Genomic DNA, 25,512 nt, shown 5'->3' on the forward strand with positions numbered 1-25,512 from the left:
GTGTTTTTTTTTTCTTATTTCCCTTCCTGGCAAGCAATCAGATTTCATTGATTCCCTCCCTTCCCCGGTCTCGGGCTCTCACGCTCGGTAAAGACTCTGCGAGGATTTCCACACGGCAGACGAGGAAACAAACTTTCTCTTCCATCTAGCAGCGGCGAGTGACTCGTTCCCAACCCTAGAACACACCACCAGCCCTGCTGTCGCTCCGGAGCTGGAGAAAGTGTTGTTGTTTTTTCTTTCCCGGTGTGGATCGGGGGACTCCAGGTGATGCAGGGAGTCAAGATTCCAGGTCGCTGCCGCTTCCAGTTTTTGATCCATTCCTTGTGAACGCTGCAGGATTCTGATTCTGATTCTGATTCTGATTCGCCGGGACCTGTAGCTGAAGCTGTAACGTTAGAAAAGAGGATGATGTCTCAGCCACAGTGACCAGTTGTCACGGATGCGGACCGGACTACACAGTACAAATTCGGATTTTGTTTCAGTTTATGGAATTCATGTTCATTCTCTATTAATTTCACAATAAAAAGGTGAGTTTTTCCCTGATTTTCCTTCTCCGGAGAGCACACTTCACTTCAATCAATGCCCGCGCCCCCTCAGACCTTAAACTCGGCCATGGTGGGGTCTCCTCAGAGGGACTGACCGGTTTGTTGTTTCTGGTGACAAAAGAGACCGCTGCCTCCCGTCTTGGCATGCTGTTGCGTCCCACCGTGTCAGGATTGTGCGCCATGTTGCAGACCATCTATGAGACTGAGTCCTGCTTTTCCTCTGCAAGCACAGACAGCCACCAGCCTCTGGAGCTCCTGAGTGGCAACAGGGGCTCCGGCTCCGGCAGCACTGCCATGCCCACCACCGGTGAGTCATAATCTGGGGGAAAGAGGTGTGCATGCGTTGTGTGTGTGTGTGTGTGTGTGTGTGTGTGTGTGAGTGCAGCGTCTCGGCGTGTGTGTGTGTCTTGTTGATAGAGCAGGATGTAAGATTTGATAATAGGTTATAGCGCGGAGTGGGGAAGGTGGGACGGACAGGTGGCCGCAAAACGACAGGAAGTTGGCGATTGTATAGTCGGGGTGGACGGTTGCAGCAGTGACACACACACACTCACACTCACACACACACAGGAGCTCACTGAAGCAGTTAAGGCACTTTAGAAAAAACCCTCAGCACCCGATTGCCGCATTTTCCATCAGGGTTAATACACTACATATGTACAGTAGCACAGGAACACAGTCCTCATGGTTTTTTTGAAAATCGCACTAAACAAGACGCCTCTTAAAGGGCGGAAACGCTCCGTCAATCACACTCTGCAAAGTTTCTGCAGCTGCAGTCTGCTGCCGTTTGAACGTTCAGCTGCCGGTTCGGTCCAGTCGGAATAGTTACAATCATTATCAAATTGCTAGACGCCTTGTGTGTGCATGTGTTGTGCGAGGCTGATGGGTGCAGTGTGATCTGCTGGACAAAAGCGAGGTGAGCGGGGGTTTGGAGCGAGGCGCCATGCCAGCGGGTCGTTAGCCGGTAGAGTTAGGACGCACATTCGCTCTAATCTGCTTTTCCCAATTGCAGTGTTGGCTGACTGGCAAAACCCAGGTCAGTGGAGATGTGTGTTTGTGTGTGTGTGTGTGTGTGTGTGTGTGTGTGTGTGTGTGTGTGTGTGTGTGTGTGTGTGTGTGTGTGTGTGTGTGTGTGTGTGTGTGTGTGTGTGTGTGTGTGTGTGTGTGTGTGTGTGTGTGTGTGTGTGTGTGTGTGTGTGTGTGTGTGTGTGTGTGTGTGTGTGTGTGTTCAAACTTCACAGGCTCACATAGATTATTTTGTGCAGGAGGTTGATGCATCCTCTGTAGCTGTAGCCCATGTTTTCTTATAGTAGATTACTTGAAAATATACTTACACTTGAATTTCCTTTGGGGTCAATAAAGTATCTCTAAGTCTAAGTCTAGGATTAGCCTTCAGTTTGCTAACCCCTAACCCAACATTTATCAAAAACTATTATTTAAAACTGCAACTAAAAACTTTGCGGTTTTAGTTGTTCTGTGACACTCCTGTGTGTTTGCATGCAGTCGCTTGTTCAGGGGAATACTGGTTCCACAGCCAGTGATGACAAATCTGTAAAACTAATCTGGACAAAACTGTTCAGACTTGAACAGAGAGATTTGGAGTCCCACAGCTTGGTCTTGGTGGAAAACCACCAAATCAGCTGTTCCATGTTTCTGCTATTTACACATTCACCAGATACAGAGAAGCATTTGGAGCTGAGTTTGTGTCCACATAACACATTTTAAATCTATATTCTATTCCTTTTTTTTTTTTTTTTGGCCAAAAGATTAAACGACAATCCTTGATCTGCACTTTGTTTTCCCCGATCTGATTTTATTGAGAAAGTCCTGACAGGAAGCTATTATTTTTTGGATGTTTGCACAGTTATTCATTTAAAGCAGAAGGAAGTGATCTGGTCGTATTGGCTAATGCTGCGTTCCGGGCAGGCTTTTGAAACCGTAAATTACAGCTTCAAGTCACGACTTACGACTTTGTAGCGTTCCAGGCAACCCACTCGTGTTTTTCCGACCTGTTTTACCTGTGAAAGTCACTATAACGGCCACTCGTAACTTCCGACCCGTGAACTCTTACCAGATCGAACTGGTACGACTTCACAGGTCGGAAAAACACGAGTTACGGGTTGCCTTGAACGCACCATAACGTCTTGTCAGCCAATGGAGTTAGCAGCCCCCGCCCTCGTCACGGATCTATTGGTCCTCGTCCCTACGTCACCACATTCAGGTGCATCCCTTGGCTGCACACACAGCCCTGCATGCCGTTCTCTCTCCTCATTGGATAAAACTTGTAGGATACGAGAAAAGTTTTCTCCTCGGCTCAGAGCAGAGCAGAGTGACTGACAGACCCGTGTTTCGGTCCAAACACTCTATGTAAGTGATTGCTGTCGGAAGATATAACTATTTAAGACTTATATTAACACAAAAATATCGCTTACTTCTGCTTTAACAGATGATGTACGTTAAAGTGTTTTATTTAGAAAGTTCCTGGCGACCACCCCGCTTCCTGGCTCCTGTCGTCTGTCGTCGCGGAGACCGCAGCTGGTGATAATAATAATAATAATAATATTAATATTAATAATAATAATAATAACTTTATTTATATAGCACCTTTAAAAACACAAGTTTACAAAGTGCTTCACAAAACAATGCAGAAGAAACAAGTCACAACCATAAAACCATAAGAGTTGGGCCGCCCAAGCATTACAGCAACACAGGCAATACAAGAACTCAAATTAGAGCACAGGATGCAGCTAAATCTAAATAAAATAATTAAAGGGGGGTATACATGATAAAAACAAATAAAATGAGATACAATAAGATAAGCAACGGTGGGATAAAAGAGTTAAAACCAAAGAAAATGTACAGTAAAACAAAGAGCATCTGAATAAAACTGTGAGATAAGATAGATCAGAAGTGATTTAAAAGCCGACACTGAGTCTGCATGCCTTATCTCCTGCAGCGGCGATGGCGGTTGATTGGTCGGCTGGTCGGTGGGTTCTCTGCTCAGGTGGAGGACCGGTGCGGCAGCTGTTCTGTTTTAACACTTAACCAACACAGAATCTCAATAGAATCTCTTAATGATGCAAACCTGTGTGATTCATCCCAAACGTAGATGACACGCTGAGGTAAGATGATCCACGGTGTCAGATCGTCATCACATCGCCCACTCTGTGATGACTAACTTTTTGTGGCTGCTGTTCGGCACTGGACGTTTTCCTTATAGCCGTTTTTCTTTCTTTTTTTTAAGTATATTTTTATTTTTATTTTTAATGAACAGGACAGTTGAGAGAGACAGGAAATGGGAGGCAGAGGGGGGGAATGACACGCAGGACAGGGCCGCTCGACGCAGGATTCGATCGGGGGCCGCCTGCAGAGGACTATCGCCTTAACACATGGGGCGGGTGCTCTACCAACTGAGCTAAACACCGCCCCTACTTATAGCCGTTTTAGCTTCCTGTTGCCGTGGATATGAGTTTTAACGAGAGTGCTGAAACAGAATCAAAACATTAAGGGGCCGTGTCCACCAGACGCGTTTTTAGCGCTCTGAGCGCCCGCGACCAATGGCCGTGTCCACCAAATGCACTTTGGGAGCACTCACTCTCTCACAATGCTGCCGTTACCCGGTTACAAAACAAGTCGTCGCACTTCTGAACCGCTTGACGAGCTGTTCCAAAAGTTGAACATATTTCAACTCTGACCACTCTGAGCGCCGCAAGGGTGCTGAGTGCTGTGAGCGCCGAACTCCATAGGATCTGAATGGAAAATAGACGCCCAGATTATTCAGATTTTGCCTTGACAAAATATTACACACTGGACCTTTAAAGCTGCACGTCGCAAAACCAAAACAAAGCTAAAAGACACCACAAGAAACCACACAACCAAAGGGAAGAATTATGGGATTGGGTGAGAGGAGTTTCCACCAAGCCATTCCAAAGATATTGACCATGACGACGACATGCACACACTGTGAGATATGGATGCTCTCGAAGACGTGAAGCTTGGTGCAACACAACAGACAGTATCAGTGGATGACCTACAGTCTGCCAGCCCATAATACTTCTGACCCACCCCTCAGTCTCTATAGCAACGCTCCAAATGTGACTCCTCTCCCTCTAAGCTTCTAATTTGTCTAAAGTACACACAGCCATTATACTATTTTTACCTCACTCTGTCTTTTCTTTCTCCCGTTCTCTCTCTCTCTCTCTGTCTCTCTGTGTGTGTCTCTCTCTCTCCCCTGACTTTTTTTTTTTTTTTTTTAGAGTGTTTTGCAGGGCTGACGTCATAGTGCCTATTTTTCTTTTAGCAACACGGAATGAACAAGACAGAGAGAGAAAGAAGCGAAAGAGGAATATTGGTTTCCAGAAATACCTCCCAGCAGCAGCAGCAGAAGCAGCAGCAGTGATTTAAAGCAGGAGAAACAGAAACAGAGACAGAGAAAAGACGTCCAACCTGGATTATTAGCAGGAAAAAAAAAAAAAAAAATCTTGGCCAGCTCCTAATGCAGCATGTTTGATTCTCTGGATATAGGCTAAATCCCTGCATCTTTTAAGAGGACACACACACACTGTGTTCCCTTGAAAAAGGCTGATGTAGGAAATACCCAGTTAGCCGACAGTAGTAAAGAAGTGGTTCTTTCAAGTGGTCCAGTGCTGAAGACAAAAACAAAGCAAGTCTTTACCTCATTAGGAGATTCTGGGACACTGAAACTCAAGCGTTTGTTCCTTAAGATCATTTATATTTGAGCGGTTTCTGGATCATTTCTGTTTGGTCCGTGCGGGTTATTTAAGCAAGACGTCCAGTCAGTCTGAAGTGGTTTATGTGAGCTGAATGTTGTATCTTAAACAGACATTTTTAGCCCTTTCATTTATTTATTTATTTTTTCAAATTTTATTGTTGTTTCTCAAAGCCCCAGTTCACATTTAAACCAGCATCTTAAACCCCCCAGAGATTCAGTTTCCTGTCATAAATAATGGAGACGCAGCCACATTTGCAGCAAATATACACATTTCAGAAGCTGGAACTGCTGATATATATAGATATATGTATACAGTATATTTATTTATTTTTTCCATTTAGCTTGAAAAATGACTTGAATGTTTGCTGAAATGAATAATCATTGACGAACAGTTCAGCTCCGGTTGAATATCGACAGCATTAGGGCTGCAGATTGAGCTTCAGTACTTGTAAACTATTGAACAGCGAACATTGATGTTACCTGCGTTTGCGTTTAAAGGGACATTGTGTAACTTCTCCTGCTATCTATTCACGAAAATCGATTATTTCGTTCAAAAGTATGTTTTTCATTAATCAGTAATCACCCCCATCAACAAACTGAAGTGTTCCTTTCAGCTCTGAATTAGCCGTTCATATCATTCATATCTACATGGAGCGGGTAAGCTCGGTGCTGGCTGCCATGTGGTGTCGCCATGTTTTTACGTTCAGTGGCAGCGTGACGGTAGGAAACCACGGAAACTCACCGGAGACACCGGAGATGTCGGCTCAGGTCGAGGTGGCGTCTGTGAAAAGTCACCGCAGTAACGCAGTGGGGAGGAATGGAGCGTTACACTGATGCTGCATTCACGTTCAGTCGGGCAGACGTCCGTCGGTAACAAACCAGATGTCATTTAACAACAACATATTGTCACGTGTATTGTTTTGCCTCGTGTTGACGGACCACTTGTTTACATAGAGACTTGTTTATGCCGTTACGTGCAGCGGCTGTCGTCCGTCTGCCGTCTGCCCAATTTCACATGAATGCAGCATGAAAAATACGCTTGAGTTGCTTGCGATATACAACCACAACGCTAGATGGGAGTAATTCCTATGTGTATCTTTAAGTTTGGACCAGTACCATTAGACTATAAGTTTTTTTTTTTTTTTTTGACCAATTTATTTTATTTTATTTTCAGGTGGATTGACATTACACACAAAACACCACACAAAGATCCAACAGTATTAGTATCAAACTTTATCAAGAGTAGCAACTGCATCGCTGACATACTAAGACATTTTGAATATCACTGACATGATACAGGAAGTGTTTTTCCTGCTTTGTCTCAACCCAGTGTTGTTTTCTTCATCACAACAGTAAACTATGTGTTATACATTTAAACTTACACCAGTTCTTTTAGCAACTTTCTCGCTATTTAGATCTGCTGTTTACTTTAGCTTAGCGATTAGCAATGGCGTCTCTCTCGCTCTATCTCTCACCCTCCTGTTCTGTCTTCCCTGGTGTGTGTCGGATCAACAACTGACCTTGTTCATAAGTTTGTGATTTTAATTGCAAATTCTGTCGTCTCACCTGGCGGACGCTGCGGGTCGGTGCAGCTGCGTTAGGCTGGGGGACACACTGAGTGGCGTGAGCGTGGCGAGAAGTGACGCTGAGCTGCTGCAGAGAACCGTGTGTGTGTGTGTTTGTGTGTTCGTCCCGGCCGTGTCTCTGCTGTGTTGCTGCTGCTGCTGCAGCTCTGTCTCTTGGCAGGTCGTCGGATTGTAGGATTTCCCCTCAGTGTAAATTAATGTCTGATGAGTTTTTGACAGGGAAGCTCAGTCAAGTGTCACCACCTCCAGTGGCTACAATGGTTGAAAATATATTTATGTTTTTTTTTTTTTTTAAGAGAACAACTTCATTTTTATGTGACGTTGCTGCTACGATGTGATGGTGACATCAACAGGTCTTTTCTGACTGTGTCTTCCTGGAAGCACTTGTTAAGTTAATACATCTTACGGGCAGTTGGTTAAAAAGAAACAACAATTCTGATGATTGTAAACGCTGAATATTGGATCTGATACTTGGCAAATGTGCGACGCTCTCTGAAGAACCACTCGTCCTAAAATATTCCTCGACACTTCGTCTGCCAAGCTTGAAGACGCTCAGATGAGCGGTTGCCGAGAAACAAACAGACGGGGAGAGATTCCTCCAATGAAAGTCAAATACCTGATGTAATGACCGTGTAATTGTCACATCCTCAAGCATGAGATGACCCCGGCTTTTTCAAACTTAATTTGCAGAGGAAAAAATTGTTTTCCATACGGGCCAACAGTGGATCCTTTCACTCTACAGTTTTCTCTGCTGATTCAGTTTCGGCACTCTGCCCAAATCTTCAAGTGCTTGAGGATCTGATATCAAATAAAAGTTGTCATTGGTTTGACTCAAGTTTATTCAGAGTTACTGTCGGTGTTGAGACGAAATTTAATACCAATCAAGCACCTTTGAGAAGTTTAAGGTGTTTTATTGCAAACAAAAAAGGACATTTTTACTTCCCTCATCTTGTTCCAACAAATTAAATGACAGTACATCTTCATTTGTCATCAGAACTATGCAAGATTTTTACCTTAATTAAACAGTTTCAGAGTATTCGTGATGGTTAAATGACTGAAAACCAACCTTGCAATATCAGAGCCTCTGACCTGGTGTTCCAGTTCTCATCTGGGCTGCACCACGACACAAACGCACCCCGTAACCCGTGATCTCTTGTTTATGAGAAATGCAACATTCACCTTGATTTCCATGAGTCCATGCATTTACCGCGACTACTGAAACCATGGAAACGTAAACATAAAATTCCACCAGAAGAGCAAAACCGGCTTACGTTTTTGACGTTCGGAAAAAGGTGGATAACTTAATAAAATAAAATGTAATGCAGACTGATCGGTTCATTAAACATTTATTTATTGATGTTAATGTGGTGATTTCTATACATACAGAGCCCCGAGCAGCGCCGCTCCTCTGTCCAATACACACATGAAGATTCACTTTTTATTCAAACAAACTAATGCTACTACCACAATAGTTAGATTTCATCAATGAGACCAACATTTATCTCCTAAAAATAATTTAACCAGCCGGCGGTAAACCTTGAAAAACCTGCGGGTAAGTTAATTAACGATCGTTTTGTCCCCCGGGTTGACGACGTAGGTTGGCCAGCCGAGCAGCTCTGCAGCAGTCATTGTTCCACAGGTGGAGTTTAACTTCTCTGAAAAACATCGGAGCAAACTTCTAAACAGCCGTCATTTGGATCTAAACATTTACTTTCTTGCATGAAAAAATATTAAAACTTCTCCTTTAAGTTGAGCTGGTACCATGTAGTAGAAACACAGCTTTACTTACTTCAACTTCAATGTTAAGTTTATCACTTTCTACCAACTATATGTGTAAGACGTCCCCTGTGTTGTATGAGCCTGCTGCATCTCAACATGAAGGTGGAATCAGCAGTCTGAGCTCATCAACCAGAACAAACATTATCATTCATTCTTTTTTACCGTCTCTGTCCCGGGGCAGGACTTGACTTACTGTGTGTAACTGTGTTGCTGTGTTCATTTAGAGACTGATATGATTGACTGGAAGGGTTCCTCATCCACGCCTCATCGTGTGTGTGTGTGTGTGTGTGTGTGTGTGTGTGTGTGTGTGTGTGTGTGTGTGTGTGTGTGTGTGTGTGTGTGTGTGTGTGTGTGTGTGTGTGTGTGTTTACCAGACTATAAATGTCTTCAGTTTGACGTCAGACCCTGGCTGCTGTGGAATGCTGCTCTGTTGCCAAACGGACTGTTGTACACACACACACACTCACACAGACCGGTCCCTCACATACACACACACAACGCGCACACAACCGAGGCAGTGTGTGTGCCGAAGTGGAAAGGGGAGACACGTGCGTCACAGTGAAATGCCAGAATATTTGTTTAGGTAATTTAGATGTGAGTGACTGTACACACACACACACACACACACACACACAGAGAGAGAGACACACACACACACAGCTCTCAGCTTTTTGGTTTTTACCAACTTTTTCTTGCAGCAACCACAAACCAGAGTCTGAAACTAGACTGCTTCTTTGTAGATGTGTGTGTGTGTGACTGTCTGTCCGTGTGTTAGAAGTAAAAAAAAAAAAAAAAAAGAAGAAAGAAAAAGAATAAAATCTGTATATTCACCGTACGCACACAACACGTCCAGAGGTCAAAGGTGAAGACGTGACATGCTGAGATCTGTGTCTGACCGGTCTCAGGCCTAATCACCTTAGCCTCATTGTCCAAGTTAGTTTAGCTTTGATGAGCTTGGGACCCACGTGGGACGTCACGGCAGAGAGGGTGTGGCGGAGGGGGCGGGATGCGACCAATCGGAGCGCCTTTTTTTACGTACGGAAAGGTCAGAGGTCGGACTACTCAGTAGGTGCGTCCTAATTGAATTTCCTCCCTGGCCCGGCAGACAGGAAACATCCTGCTGACGTCCCAGCGTGCCACGCCGGGTGTGGAGCCTTCCAGGATGTAGCCTGATTCACTATCGTAATCGCCCCGTGACCAGGAGAGTGCACTCGCCACAGGTCTAAGGCGGGTCAGGGTCACTGCCCTGCTCAACGGCACGCTGGCAGAGTGGAAGCTGATGGAGATAGGATACGGAAACCTCTATCTCTCTCTCTCTGTCTCTCTATCTATCTATCTATTACATTACATGCATGGTGCATTAACCTGTTTGCTCACGACTTGTTGAGTCTCTGTGCTGCTGATATGATAATATGTGACTCTTTCTCTTTCTCTCTCTCTCACACACACACGTACATATATCCAGTGATCAGTCTAAGCTGATTGGAGCAGCTAAGCTGATTGGGGCTTCCGATCTAAGAGCTGCTGAGTCTTACCATTGTAGCTTATATACATGAATACTGTAAAAACCTAAACTGCCACATACTGTATACTGTCTATAAAGTGTGTTTCCATAGATATGCTTTCCTTGTGTAGATTTTCTGTCTGCACATAAAAAACACAAGTGAGAATGCAGGGAAAAAGTCAATAAAATCAATATATCAATGTTGCACACTGTTAGAAGTTGAAGCACGAGGAAAACTAAAACGCTGCAGAATGCAGAGGACACTGCCTTTAACAATGAGTCATGATGAGCACATGAAGCATACAACTTAAATGTTCTGTTATTATCTCATAGCGTGGTGAATGTGCAGGTCACGACTTGTCCACCAGAGCGTTGTGGAGTTGTTGGATTGTGTATTTGATGAGTTTGATGAGGGAAACCAAGAAATCCCATTAGCCTCCGTAGCGTAGATCTGAGCAGCTCGCGGCTCTGCTCCGCCGTTCTAAAAATAGCTTGCACCAACAAGAACATAAACCTACTGCTATGACTATAGCGATTATGGCAATGGGCCAATTTGCCAAAATGTTGAACTATCCCTTTAAGTTCCTGGGAACATACAGTCGACAAGCACAACTTTCTTTTGTTTGAGTCTTTTCATAATGTCATCCTGTCATGTCTCTTCTGGTTGAACAGCATCCAGCTTGATTAGACATCTGCACTGTGAATGTCAGACTGACACAAAGCACAGTCACGCTTAACATTCATAGTAGTCAATATTACTGTAAGTGTTAGCAGTGTTTTGTGAAAGCGTCATTTAAAGTGTTGCATAAAATGTTGAAATAATCCAAAGTATTCATATAATGCTAGATATTGTATTATAATGCTGCACAATTATCACATTGTCAGAGAAATCCCAACATGGCCGAGTGCAACATCCAAACCACAGGAGCTGCAGTTTTTTAATGAAGTGAAAATGTGCCACAACATTGTTGTGCATTGTCAGCACCGTAAGTGTTGTGTTGCTACGGAGATTGAAGAAATTCAATCCTCAAGACAGAAAGGGACATGTTTGCTTGGTACAAGACCCAACAAAGATCACATCATTCATTTTATATTATATTACCAACTGAAATCACAATGTCTGTCCATGTATTAACAGTGTGATGTATCACATGATGTTTCTTATACTGCTATCAAGATATTTGGCATCAATTTGGCACATGGTCATTTAATCCATATCACGTAGCCCTGAAGTCAAGTACAGGCCCCTTAAACTTAAATGTCAGTACAGTATGTGGGTTTATGTAAGTAAAGTTTATTTATATATAGCATCACAGACAAAGTCACAAGGTTCTATACAGATAAAATACACATGAGATGAACATCAACAACAGGCAAATAATAAAATTATACTGAAACAATATGACAAACAGGCAATATTGTAAAATTAGAACATATAAACTTGTAATTGCACTGAAGTTAATAAAATGCCTGCTTAATCAGTCACATTACCCCACTACAAAATTAATTTAATGTTAAAATTAACATGTGAACAGTTAAGCAAGTGGAAGATGAAATGATCTCCAAAAGGCATGAAGTTAAGCATGAAACATTCAATATTCTAAGAAACATCAGTGTATTATTTTTGTTTTCTACAGTTTTAGAGTGAAAAAGGGAAACAAAGCAGCAGGAAACCCAGGAGACCTGAGCTCTCAGATAACTTATTTTTACATAAGAAATTGAAAATATACTTATATATAAAATGTAAAGGGAATGTAGGCCTATATCTACCAGGTGTGCGTCTTAAACTGAACACAACTTATGCTGTTGTACTGACTACAGAGTGAAGGGTTAAAGAGGTAACCCAGAGTAAATATGACAAAATGTAAGTTTGTTGTGGATCTATTTGTAACTCCAGCCAGCATCAGCTTCAACACATGTTTACTTGTTCCTTTCCTCACCAGGAGCTGTGGTTGAAAGCCTCTTGTTTTGCTTCTATTTCTATGACTTCTTCTCATCTGTGGTCAGCGTGCTCACCAGCCGGTCACCGTCCAGTCACACTGTCCCGTCATCATACTTGTAGTGTCCAATCAGCTGCTGCTCAAAGGACATGGTATCTTATGTATTGTCTCATAAACACAAGATGTAGTAAATATTACGCTGTCAGGAAGTGGAGACTAAGGACGCCACTTGTGTACTATATGGTCATGTGAGCTGTGACCCAGCCGTTATGGTTTGGTGATGGTTTTCTTCATAACTTCATGCGGTGTCGTTCACTGTGAGCACCGGTTTCCACTGATAGCGTCACTAGATGATGGAGCTTGGTGTCAGCCTGTTGGCTTGTGTTTGCATGTTGTTTTTTTCAGTTATTATTTTGTTGTCATGTACGTGCACATACCGGAAACTAGTGTTGTTGTTTGTTTTTTTTGTTTGTTTTTTTAAGCATTCTCTGCTTTGTAATTTGTCTTTTATTTTGCGTTGTTGTTGTTAGTAAATGAAATTTTATTCAAGGACAGGACCTTGAGATGTATCATCTAATTTCCAAGGGGGTCCAGAACACAGATACATGCAGGCAGGGCCGTTGCTAGGAATTCTGGGCCCCCTGAAAGTATACTAAAGTGGGCCCCTGACCCCTGACTTTTCCACTTTTTTTTCATAGACTACATATGTATTATCATTTCTTATTTAGCCTACTTTGTTTTGATGCTAATGCAGCATTACTATGAGTATCAGTCAGGGTCTTATGCAGAATAATTCAGTCATACAAAGATTAGACTACTGGGGTTTTTGTGGGCCCTACTGGGCGCTGGGCCCCTAGAATTATCATCACCTTTCTCCCCTATACAACGGCCCTGCATGCAGGTACAAATACAATCAAACATAACATATACATTCAATGTTCACAGAGGCTCTCCATATATTCCATCCCGCCCATATATCCCATCAGCCCTCTACCCCATCATAAAAATAAACAATAGTTTTCATCTGTTTTATAATTTAAAAAAAATCTAATCACATTTACCACTTGGGATGACAAACTAAAACATGTCCGAAAGATGTGTAGGCCTAATAATGGTTTGTATTGTGCGACATGAAACCCGTAGTCACTGCTGGTACAGCCTCATGCAAACTCTGAACACTGAAGCTTTTATTCAACTGAGACTTAAAAGATGAAGGGTTTTGACTGATCTTTCATCTGATCAGGTGAGCTGTCAGCTGACGCCTCTTTGATGCCTGGAATAACAAGTCAATATTGATCTGTAGTGATTCAGTCCAAGCGGCTGCCACATACAGTATTCAGCTCAGTGTGAGGTGGTGCACCGCTGCTGATCAAGGGGAGGAGACTGACATATTTAGTCTGAGTATTTTCCTGCATTACATTAATTTCTATAAAGCGTGCACTGTCTCTCCCTGCAGTGCTTCCTTTTCCTTTGTTCTTTGTTATTCATTAATTTATCACTCTCCACCGTACTGATATAAATAACAGCAGGCTTCTCCCAGAACTTGTGTCTATTCATATATATGGCACATATTAATACTCAAACCTCACTGTATATAGGCTAGGCTAACGCTCGAGTATGTCAGTGCTACCTAGCGCTAAGCTAATGCTAGGCTCGTGGCTATTTTTAGGCGGCGAGACGCTGTGTTCCTCACTCTTTTACAACGGTATCACAGCTCATCTGAATAAAATGGGAACTGCCTGTGTGTGTGTGTGTGTGTGTAGAAGTGAATTATGTAATAGTCGGTGCTGTATCCCTGACAACATGTTCCAGACTAATCAATCACTCGTTTCTCCCTCCCTCCCTCCCTCCCTCTCTGTTTCTCTGTCCTGCAGTAGTGGAGGTGAAGAGCAGCTTCCCTTCGGGCATGCAGAGCCCAGTAGGAGCGGCCAACGAGCACCGAGGAGGAGGAGACGGCGGTGAGTGGGGAGTCCTCTAAGAGTCCTTGAGGGGGGGAGATCCAGGTCTCCAAAAGGGGGTTTGAGCAAATGGGTCAGATTCTCCCCTGAAAGTGGATCTGCAGCACGCGGAAGAGGTTTTAGGGGATTTTGAAGGTCCTCGGGTGGGTTCAAGTGTTACTTAAAGGAGTTCCTCAGAGAATGCACAACACCCATCACCTCTGTAGGACGTACGTCAGTCACATTAGTGTTTCTCTGCTCGGTGCAGTAGATGGAGGAAGTCCTGTGTTCAAAGGGGAGGAGTCTGTTGATGGTCTGTTTACAGATGGTTGGGGGGATTGTGCTTATGTAAAAACAAGTTGTATAAATCCGTCTGCAGCTCCACAGGGAGAAGCATGAAGTCCTGATAAAGTGGTGTCAAATGAGTCAGCTTTAGTCGGGACGGAGGACCACAGATTTGAAAGTGAAAATATCTGGGGCGGGAAAAGTTAGAGAGAAGTGAGCTCACTCCTCATTCCTCGTCTTTGCTCGAGGCCGGGCAGCTCCAGGCAAACTGAGGGAACCATCGGTGCTCGGGGGTCGCACCATGAGTTATGTAGACCGCAGGAAGAATGAGGAAGATGAAGTAAAACAGCATGATATCCCTAGTTCTGGTGCATGTATTATCTTTCGACCTCTATTTTCCCAATTGTTAGCCCAAATGTGTAGAGGGGTTTAATGCTAAAACAGTGGCATACTCTTTTACTGTAGAGTCAGTGGGAGCCTGGCTGTGGAACCACACAGGTGTTGATTGTCACATTTCACTCACTGATAGCACCCTGGCATTCAAGATGACTAACGACCTGCACATGATGGTTAATGTTATGAAACTGTTTTTTTTTTCTTCAATTGACGTTATATTCATTTTCTTTTGATTAGATGCCTAACATAACATATGTAGTATAGCATAGCATAACATAACAAAGTATAACATAAAAAGCATTACATAGCATAATGCAACATAACAGTATAGCATAGCATAACATAACAGTATAGCATAACATAACATAGTATAGCATAACATAGTATGGCATAGCATAACATAACATAGCATATACATAGTATAGCATAACATTACGAAGTATAACATAACAGCATTACATAGCGTAATGCAACATAATGTAACAGTATAGCACAACATAACATAGTATAGCATAGCATAACAAAGTATAACATAGCACTACATAGCATTACATAACATAGTATAGTATAGCATAGCATAACATAACATAGCATAACATAGTATAGAATAGCATAGCATAACATAACAAAGTATAACATAGCATTACATAGCATAACATAACATAGTATAGCATAACATAGCATAACATAACAAAGTATAACATAACATAACATTTGACCAATTATCTTCAAAATATCAGCTCACCTTAGTTTGAATATGATTCTCTCCATCACACACATATTTATTGTTGGTTTGTCTCTCTAATGTTATCAAACTTGAGATATATTTTCTGCAGTGGTTTGACGTTAATGAGGTCTCGACTGTTGTGCAACAGTCACACTATAATCACACTATAATGTAGCAGAATCCACAGCAGCTCCTGTTGGGCAAATATACCAGAGTGTCAGCTGAAGTTGTCGTGGAGGGTGACAGGGTGTCAGTGTGCTGCAACCAAAGCACCGGTTGAATTATTGAACAGTGTCTGAAAACCCATCTCACACACGGTTCTAATGTTAAAGTTGGGGCCGAGTCCGACTAATTTTGGAGTTTTTCCTGACGACTTGTAAAGTTTGTGCACGTCTCTGTCAGGCTGTTGTTGTATGCTTCACAAACTACAATTTCCCACTCTTTATTTGTGCAATTCAATGCAACAGGATGAATATTTAAGAAGAAACGTTCTGTAAAAGATAATGATTACCGCTGCTGCTGCTGCTGCTTGTCACATTTTACCAGCTCTTGACCAGCTGAGAGGTGTCTGAGGTTCTTTCAGCAGGGTTTATCATAGGGATGCGCTGATCCAGCTTTTTCAGTCCCAATGCCATTACCGATACCTTGGTTTAGCATATCGGCCGATACCCAATACCGATTCAATACCACTGTATACCTTGCCATGTGAGAGACAGTGAAGGCGTCAGGCTTGACTTTAACATAATACTGTCATAACTTTGTCAAACGTTGTTGCTCTGTGTATCGGCATACTGCAAGTCACAAACATAGAACTGAAGTGAATAGATCAGTGTCGTACAGTATCATATTATCTGATATTATCTGATACCCAATCTAGCTATTTAGTCAATATCTGGGCTGATGTCCAATCCTAAAGGGATAGTTCAACATTTTGGCAAATTGGCCCATTGCCATAATCTCTATAGTCTTATGGTAGGTTTGTTACTTTTAATTGTCGGTGCAGGCTAGTTTTAGAACAGCGGAGCAGAGCCGCGAGCTGCTCAGACTAGAGCTACGCTACGGAGGCTAATGGGATTTCTTGGTTTCTCATCAAATACACAATCCAACAACTCCAAAACGCTCTGGTGGACAAGTTGTGACCTGCACATTCACCACGCTATGAGATAATAATGAAGTATTACGAGACAGAGTTGTTTTCGAGGTAAATTCATGCAAAACCGCTGATGCACGTTCCCGTCCAGGGCAGTTTTCTGGCAAGTCTCTGCATTTGTCTCGAAAACATCATCCATTATCATCCATAGTTTTTCCAAATGGATGATACTGTAGCTAATTTCACAGGGTAATGATGATGGGACAGTCTGACTAACATAAGATCAGTTTGCACAACCATTCCTTCCAGAGGATTTTTGCTGGTCTTTAATAAGTATCATAAGATGTGGTTTTAATTGGCTCTTGGAGCATAAGGGTCATTCCAGCAGGTTCCAGGTATCTTTGGTGCCGTTGGTGTCTGGAGATGGTTTCACAAAGGCTGAACTAATTAGTTTCCAAATTCTAAGTAGCCACATATTACCTTAGAGGCCAGTGAGGTGAGAAACCAACCAGACAGTCAGCCCAGTGTGCACTGTGTTTCTTGGCTCATTTTGGCCGGTCAAGGCTGGGAGGAACCAAACAGACCTGAACCAGGCTGAAGCAGGGAACGGGTGGAAAGAAGAGCAGATACAGGGCCGCAGGGGAACTAAACACAGGTAGTGTGGACACGTTGGAAAACACACTGGAACATAAGAGACGATCTGACAAGGAGCAGGTAGTAAAGGCAAATTTAATTTCTGGCTGAGCCGATAAGGAAACCGGGAACAGGTGTGCGAGTGGGTGGGGGAGTTCAGATGGAAACGGAAAATGAAAATGGAGAACAGGTGAACAGATAGATACGGAGAGAGGAGGAAAATGCGGGGTCACCTGATTGGATGGATGGAGGAAGGCAGCAGGGAGGAACACGGAGCAGAAGACATGAACTCAGTCAAAAAACTAAATATAGTTATGAAAATTTAAAGGGACATTGTGTAACTTCTCCTGTTATCTATTCACGAAAATGAATCAATTCAAAAGTCTGTTTTTCATTAATCAGTAATCACCTCCATCAACAAACTGAAGTGTTCCTTTCAGCTCTGAATTAGCCGTTCATATCATTCATATCTCCATGGAGCGGGTAAGCTTGGTGCTGGCTGCCATGTTGTGTCTCCATGTTTTTACGTTCAGTGGCAGCGTGACGGTAGGAAACCACGGAAACTCAGCGGAGACACCGGAGCTGTCGGCTCAGGTGGAGGTGGCGTCTGTGAAAAGTCACCGTGGTAACGCAGTGAGGAGGAATGGAGCGTTACACTGATGCTGCATTCACGTGCAGTCGGGCAGACGGCCGTCGGTAACAAACCATTTGTCATTTTAGTCACAGAAGTCGAGAGAAAGCCGGTAAAACGTGGGTCAGGTAAACAATACGACATCGCCATGACAACATATTGTCATGTGTATTGTTTTGCCTCGTGCTGACGGACCACTTGTTTACATAGAGGCTTGTTTATGCCGTTACGTGCAGCGGCTGTCGTCCGTCTGCCGTCTGCCCAATTTCACGTGAATGCAGCATGAAAAACTTGCGATATTCAACCGCAACACTAGATAGGAGTAATTCCTACACAATGTACCTTTAAAAAAAAAAAGAAAAAACATTCAGCACTAACAGAAAGAAAGATGCAGCTAAGTCAACAACTGAGTCAGGTTGAGTAAAGCTGTTGTTGCTTTTCCAGGTGGGGGTCCAGGAGAAGGCCCAGGGGGAGGAGGAGGAGGAGGAGGAGGAAGAGGAAGCCCAGTGGACCTGCGGACGGAGCCCAGGTCTCTGTCCGGGGGCGGGCCGTCGGTGGACACGGCTCTGAGGGAGCAGCAGCTCCAGCAGGAGCTGGTGCTCCTCAAGCAGCAGCAGGAGCTCCAGAAGCAGCTGCTGTTCGCCGAGTTCCAGAAAAAACACGAAGTGCTGACGAGACAACACGAAGTCCAGCTGCAGGAGCACCTGAAGGTAGATTGCCCGGCTTTAACCCCGCACAATGAGCATTGTCAAAAATCGCCACCTCCGATCTTGTTTGTTAATTAATCATCCCTAGAATCATTCTGGTAAATGTGTGTGCGTGTGTCCGTGTGTGTGCAAGCAACAACAGGAGCTGCTGGCGGCGAAGCGGCAGCAGGAGCTGGAACAGAAGAGGAAACTGGAGCAGCAGAGACACGAGGAGCAGGAGAAGCAGAGGCTGGAGCAACAACTGCTGCTGCTGAGGAACAAGGAGAAAGGCAAAGAGAGTGGGTCACACCACTGCCGCTGTTGTCACCGCCCCGCAGGCCACAATCATGCCGTCTTGTGTGTGTGTTAGTGGTGTTCTCATTATTATTTGTGTGTGTGTTTGGGCAGGTGCCATTGCCAGCACTGAGGTGAAGCTGAAGCTCCAGGAGTTCCTCCTCAGTAAGAAAGAGCCTGGTCCTGGAGGACTGAACCATTCCTTCTCCCCAAAGTGCTGGTGAGGACTCAAACTAAATTCCTCAACTTTATTCTTGGATTTTTTTTTTATTTTATTCTTATCTTTATGTAAATGTCAGCTCTTCTGTCCACCCTTGTGCACCAACTATGTCTTAACTTTACAGAGTGCTGCAGGAATACTGCTCGTCATGCTCAGCTCATTTCTGGAAACTGAAACATTGAAAAATTTTGTCAATACTTTTTACACTTTTTAATCATGTTCAGCTGTGATTTTTTTTCAATAAACTTTATTTGTACAGAGGATATGTTACATTACAGAATAATATCATAGAAAAGAACAAAATATACACAATGTATACTGCAAAAATGATATATAACGCCAGGGGTATGACAGATAGAGAATGGAAATAAAATAAAGCTGGTGCAAAACATAGAAAAAAAATAACTATTATACTGTACATTAAGATGATAGGAAAACATTGAATTTGGAGCGCACATTTATCGTCTTTATAGCTTTTGTGTTGTAAGAGGCAGTTATTGATTTAATATAGGATTCAATCTCTTTTTTAAAGACACAGAAAGAGGGTTTCACTTTCAATACTTTACATTTGTGAATGTAAAACTTGGCGAACAATATGACAAGATTGGACAGAAAAAATGTGTTATCTAACTCTTTCTTATAGCTTGTGAAACCAAATTTTACATCGTTCAAACAAGGTACAAAGCCATTACAGATGTGGTCCAATACAAAACAGCTGTGAAATAGTGATGGGAATAACGGCGTTATAAAAGAACAGCGTTAGTAATGGCGCTAGTTTTTTCAGTCACGAGTAATCAAAAATGTTATAAAAAAGTAACACAATAGTGATTTTCCTGGTAATTAGTTACTTTTATAATATAGTAATTCAGTTACATTTGGGGGAAAGTAACTAGTAACTATAACTTATAACTTTTTAAAAGTAATGTGCCCAACACTGCTGTGATATAGGAACAAATCAAATGAAAAAGAGGCACACAGAGAAACCAAACCCACACTAACAGGAAATAACAGGTTGCAGGTTGACAGAAGCTTTAGTGCTGCACTTATTGTGAAAGTGTTTTACCAAACCAGCTTATTGACTCTCTCCTTGTGTTTTTGTGTGTGTGTGTGTGTGTGTGTGTGTGCAGGGGAGGCCAGTACAGCTCTCAGGATCAGAGCTCCCCTCCACAGAGTAACACACCAGGAACCCCTCCCTCCTACAAACTGCCCCCACTGCTGGGCAACTATGAGAGTAAAGACGATTTCCCGCTCCGCAAGACAGGTAGGAGACGACAGACTGAGGCACAGAGGCACATACAGGGGTGTGTGTGTGTGTGTGTGTGTGTGTGTGTGTACCTGTGCTGATGACTCAGTCTGACTCATCAGTGAGGAGGTACTGTAGCCTCGCAGCCCAAACCTGATAAAACACACGTACACTGTTTCAGACATGTCTGAAAACATGTGAACGCATTTTCTCTAAACATGTGAACTCAGAGGTCAGAGGTCAGGGTGCAGACCTGGTTTTGTCTCCATAGAAACATTCACTGACTCTTACTGCGATGTCCATCAAGCTTTCCATTCTTTTTTATTTCCTCACATCCACTTTTACAATAGTAATTCAACAACCATTAGAGCAATTCATTTTACAAGTGGTCTTAGTAGGCAAACAATCACCTTTTGTTTTGTTTTTTTAATATACAGTATATACAGTACGTGTGTAAAAAAATAGATCAGAAAACCAAAATTAAAAATATTTAAGAAAGAAAGAAAAAAAAAAGAAACCAAAAACTAACCCTAACAATAAAAAAAACACCAAACAAACGAAAGAAAGAAAATAGAAAAAACAAGACAAAACACTGATTTAAACAGAGACAGAGAAACACAGCTCTGTCATTTGTAACTATCATTTTTTCTGGCTTGTTTTTTGTCTTTTACTGATTTTTACCTTAAACCTTATGTCGTTTTATTTCTTATTGTCTCATAACCTGCATCCTGACATCTGTGCTGTTGTACGTATCAGTGTTTTGTTTGGCAGAGCGTTACTGTACGTGGGGTTGAATAAGGTGCCTGTTGATTTACCAGCAGCAGACTACTGTAATCCTACATCACTTGTTGGCAGGCTGCACACACTGGCCGGTTACTTGAGGTATCTGCTTTAAAGGTTTCACCAGACATCCCACACAACTTTTTTTTTTTAATCATTCAATCACCAATATTTTTGTTGAATTGATTAAACATTGATTATACTAATTAAATAGAAGAATTAGTCAGTACTGTCTTCTTTGTAATTGGATACTGTATCCAGGCTCCTGCTTGCTTACACATGATAATTATGAGGATGGGTTCCTGCTATAGATTTATAATGTTACCATGTATACAACTTGTGTGCAGCAGTCCCATTGGTCAGTCAGCTCCATCAGCGTCCTGATGTCACATTATCCAACAGTGAGCAGTGATACTGTATAACGTGCAGGTTTCCCAGGACTCAGATTCTGTTCAAGCAGAACAAAAGCTGGATGTTTTTATTTTTCTTCCTCTTCCTGCTCCTTGCTCTTCACCTTGACTTTTAGCCTTTTTAGCCACCTTAAAAATACACCTGCTGTCGCTGCTCATCCAGCAGTCAAACTAGCAGGCCGGCCAACAAGTGATGTAGGATTATGGCCAGTCTGCTGCTGGCAAGTCACCAGGCACCTTGTTTAACCCCACTGTAACAAAACAAACAAACAAAACACTGTACTACACAATGACACACACACAACAGCAGAGGCAGGAGTGGTGATTATGACACATTAACACACATTACATTAACATAAAATATATTTTCCTCTTCTTTTTTTTTTTCTAATATAACAAAATTGATTTATTGGACCCATGTACTATAGGCCTGGGATGACAATCAATAAATCAATTAATCGCACAATAAATGAAAATGAACTCGATAAGTATGCCAGCCTCGATATATAGCCATGCATGCGTGTTTGCCCACTTTTGTGACACTTCTTGATGTGAAAACATTTGACTGACACCCGCTATTGTATTTGTGAAACTTTTATTTTATTTCATCAGACCAGGTCCAGATCAAAAACAAGTGTACCTAGACTTCTCAAATCTGGACTAGATACATCTACAGACCCTGAAGATTCATAAATCACAGTCTCTAATTTGGGAAACCTTTATTCTATTTGTGAAAATGCAATAAAGGCACATTTCACCATTTTTTCAGCACATAGACCAGACATTTCAATTACAATGGTAAAAAAATGATTGCATTTGAAAAGGTGTGCTTGCATTATTATGATATATTATCATTACATGGTGGTTAATTTGGTCTCAAAATAATGTTGACAATAATATCGTTTATCAGCAATAATTTGTGGGGCAATATGTCGTCCAGCAAAATGCGTTATCGTCACAGGCAGGCCTGGACTGATGTTTTCACAGTGTTGACTCTCTCTCTCTCTCTCTTCCAGTCTCTGAGCCCAACCTGAAGGTGCGTTCACGGTTGAAGCAGAAGGTGGCCGAGAGGCGGAGCTCTCCACTTCTGCGCAGGAAGGATGGAACGGTCATCAGCACCTTTAAGAAGAGAGCTATAGAGATATCAGGTGAACAACACATGCAACAAGTGCTCAGGACAAAGGACTTTACACACACACACACACACACACTCACTCTAGATAATTTTGTATTAATTAACTTGATGATGATTTCCTCTCTCTCTCTCTCTCTCTCTCTCTCCCTGTATGGCCTTGTGTCCCTCGACCAGTCTCCTCTCTCTGTAATAGCGCTCCAGGTTCAGGTCCCAGCAGTCCCAATAGTTCCAATTCAGCCATCGCCAATGGCAACACGGGATCGGTCCCTAACATACAGACAGAGGTAAAGACAAAATCACACACAGATTATTTTTAATAGGTTGGGGCTGGTTTCATTTTCATCAGTCATCAGTCAGTCAGGTCTCCACACAGCTCGAGGTCGCCACCTACAGTTCACCGTGGTTTATCAAGTCAAGTCAGTCAATGTGGTGGCAGTGGTACACTTTTAAAAACAAATGAGGACCAATGTGCTTCACAGAGAAATTTGGAATACATCAAAACAGAACAGAGTTAAACAGGATCAAGATAATTAAAACATTATAACTAATGTAAAAGCAGAATAAGAATTAATAAAAACAAAATAAGGACATAATCTAAGGACTTATACCTGTTGAACTGTCAGGCTTTTTCTGTTGTGTTCAGCATGACTTGCAGAATTTCTGTTCTGTTTTACTTTGCTGCACGGCTCTGAATCTGGATTTGCATCCTGTTTGCATGGGTGTTATTTTTCCCAGCAGACCAAAGATTTAAACAAATCTACCAATAATGACAGTTCTCCAATGCCAATTTTGTGCATGGGGGAGAAAAACAAATGGCCACTGAGCAGTTGGCAAAGCAGTTCAGCAAAGATAGGTGTTAAAAAATACACATTTCCTAAAAGCAGATCCCAGTATCTAAAATACTAGTGAAGTGGAGCCGTTAGAGAGAGCAGGATTATACATTATCAGTGATTATAAGAGAAACAGTTTTTTGTTGTAGATAATAAAACCGCTAAACCACTGAATACCTACAGGTATGAGGCTAACTTAAGCCTAAAAACAAAATAATCTAAAAAAAAAAGAATATGTGATTAAAACAGTATCAATACTTCCTTTGAAAGGCTTTGAAGGTCCTGTGTGCAATATTTGTCAAGGTTTATTGGCAAAATCGGAATATGCTACCGATTAATATATTAGTACAAGTGTATAATCGCTAGAAAATAAAATCTGTTTGGTTTTCATAGCCTTATAATTCTTGCTGATAATAGATAAATAATATAATCGAAATGCTAGATGTCACTGTTTTCCCCTCATTTTACACATTGGACCTTTAAATCTAATTTGACCCATTCTGATTGTCATAATGAGGAGTTTAGTTAACAAGTACATTGTTTTTGTAGCTAATTCAAGTACAGTGCAATATACAGTTGCAGTTGTTGTTTTGTTGGAGTGTTTGTTTTATCATGTTGGATTATCAGGCTCATACATGAACAGTTAATAACAGAGTAGCTTTAATATGCCGGACAGTTCTGGTAAATGTATTCAGATAGTTGTTAAATCCAGGAGGATTCAGAGAGTGAACTGACTTGAAAGTGATGCTGCCAGTCACTGTTTACAGGAAATGTTTAAAACAATGGTTGTTGTCATAGCAACCTAAGCTTCAACACACCTAAACACACCCCCGGTTAACCTTTTGCACGTTCTCTGTCTGCAGCTGAGGTCTCTCCACCAAACCCTGGGGGCTGATGGGACGTTGAGTCCTCTGAGTCTCTACACCTCACCCTCGCTGCCAAATATTTCCCTGGGGCTCCCTGCGAACACACACATCACGGTGGGTCAACACACACACACTAAAACACACAGGTGCACTGATATTAGACTACTGAACAATCACGATTATTATTATATATATTTTAAAACTTTTCTGCTCTGGTTTCTTATTATATTCCATTTTTGAACCCTGATAGATGTATAGAAAGATGCATTTAAAGGGATAGTTTTGGCAAATTGGCCCAATGCCGTAATCCCTATAGTTTTAGCAGTAGGTTTGTTACCTTTATTTGTCGGTGCAAGCTATTTTTAGAGCCGCAAGCTACTCAGAGCTACACTATGGAGGCTAATGGGATTTCTTGGTTTCCCTCATCAAACTCATCAAATACACCATCCAACAACTCCAAAACGCTCTTGTGGAAAAGTTGTGACCTGCACATTCACCACGCTATGAAATAATAACAGAACGTCCACCAGAGTGTTTTGGAATTGTGTATTTGATGAGTTTGATGAGGGAAACCAAGAAATCCCATGAGCCTCCGTAGCGTAGCTCTGAGCAGCTCGCAGCTCTGCTCCGCCCAAATGTTGAACTATCCCTTTAAACAAGCAACACTGTGGTTTTATGTTTGTTATTTGTTTTAACTGCGTGCTCTGTTGTTTAGTAGATGAGGATAACTTTTGCCAGTTAAAACTTATCTAATGCATGTTTGGCTGGAGCTGCTTACAATATGCAGGAATCATTACTGTATATAACACTCCCAAACACAGAGCAAGGGATCCCTGAGCTTTTTTTTTTAATTGCATAAACAATGATTAACTAAATTAACAAGCTAGCAAATTAGTATTAGAAATTACTAGTCAAGGTTTGGGTTGTAGCCAGTTCAAGTGGAAGTCAGGTTCCCATCTTACAGCTGATTTTCCAAGTATCTCTCTTACGCTGTAATGACATGTAAATAACATCTTTATAAAGCTCCAGGATATATTCAGTATCATGATTATCAGATTAAATATTTACTACGTGATTATTCCGTAATCGCTTTGTCCAAGTTATCGTGTGCTCAGGGACGTGCACATGACTATAGAGGGGCAGGGGCTCAACATCAGAAAAGGGCAGTGTACAATTTTTTCAGGCCTTAATATCAAAATAAATAAATTCAAATAAATTACAGTTACTATTTAGAGAAAGCCTGCACGCCTTCAGGACTGCAGT

The 25,512-nt window shown here is 42.1% G+C and overlaps 1 protein-coding gene across 1 annotated transcript in view; it reads left to right on the forward strand.

The window, feature by feature from the left end:
* The first annotated feature begins 438 nt into the window (after window positions 1–438).
* Window positions 439–25,512, forward strand: part of hdac5 (histone deacetylase 5) — a 48,511-nt gene continuing 23,437 nt past the window's right edge. The window contains exons 1-9 of the mRNA XM_083977447.1: window positions 439–852; window positions 13,961–14,044; window positions 18,230–18,495; window positions 18,626–18,770; window positions 18,880–18,985; window positions 20,113–20,246; window positions 22,435–22,566; window positions 22,728–22,837; window positions 24,247–24,363. Of these exons, the coding sequence (XP_083833573.1) occupies window positions 690–852; window positions 13,961–14,044; window positions 18,230–18,495; window positions 18,626–18,770; window positions 18,880–18,985; window positions 20,113–20,246; window positions 22,435–22,566; window positions 22,728–22,837; window positions 24,247–24,363 (1,257 nt within the window). The 5' untranslated portion in view covers window positions 439–689. The remainder of the gene's footprint in view (window positions 853–13,960; window positions 14,045–18,229; window positions 18,496–18,625; window positions 18,771–18,879; window positions 18,986–20,112; window positions 20,247–22,434; window positions 22,567–22,727; window positions 22,838–24,246; window positions 24,364–25,512) is intronic.

This window comes from Trachurus trachurus (genome assembly GCF_905171665.1).
Source record: "Trachurus trachurus genome assembly, chromosome: 8".
NCBI lineage: Eukaryota > Metazoa > Chordata > Actinopteri > Carangiformes > Carangidae > Trachurus > Trachurus trachurus.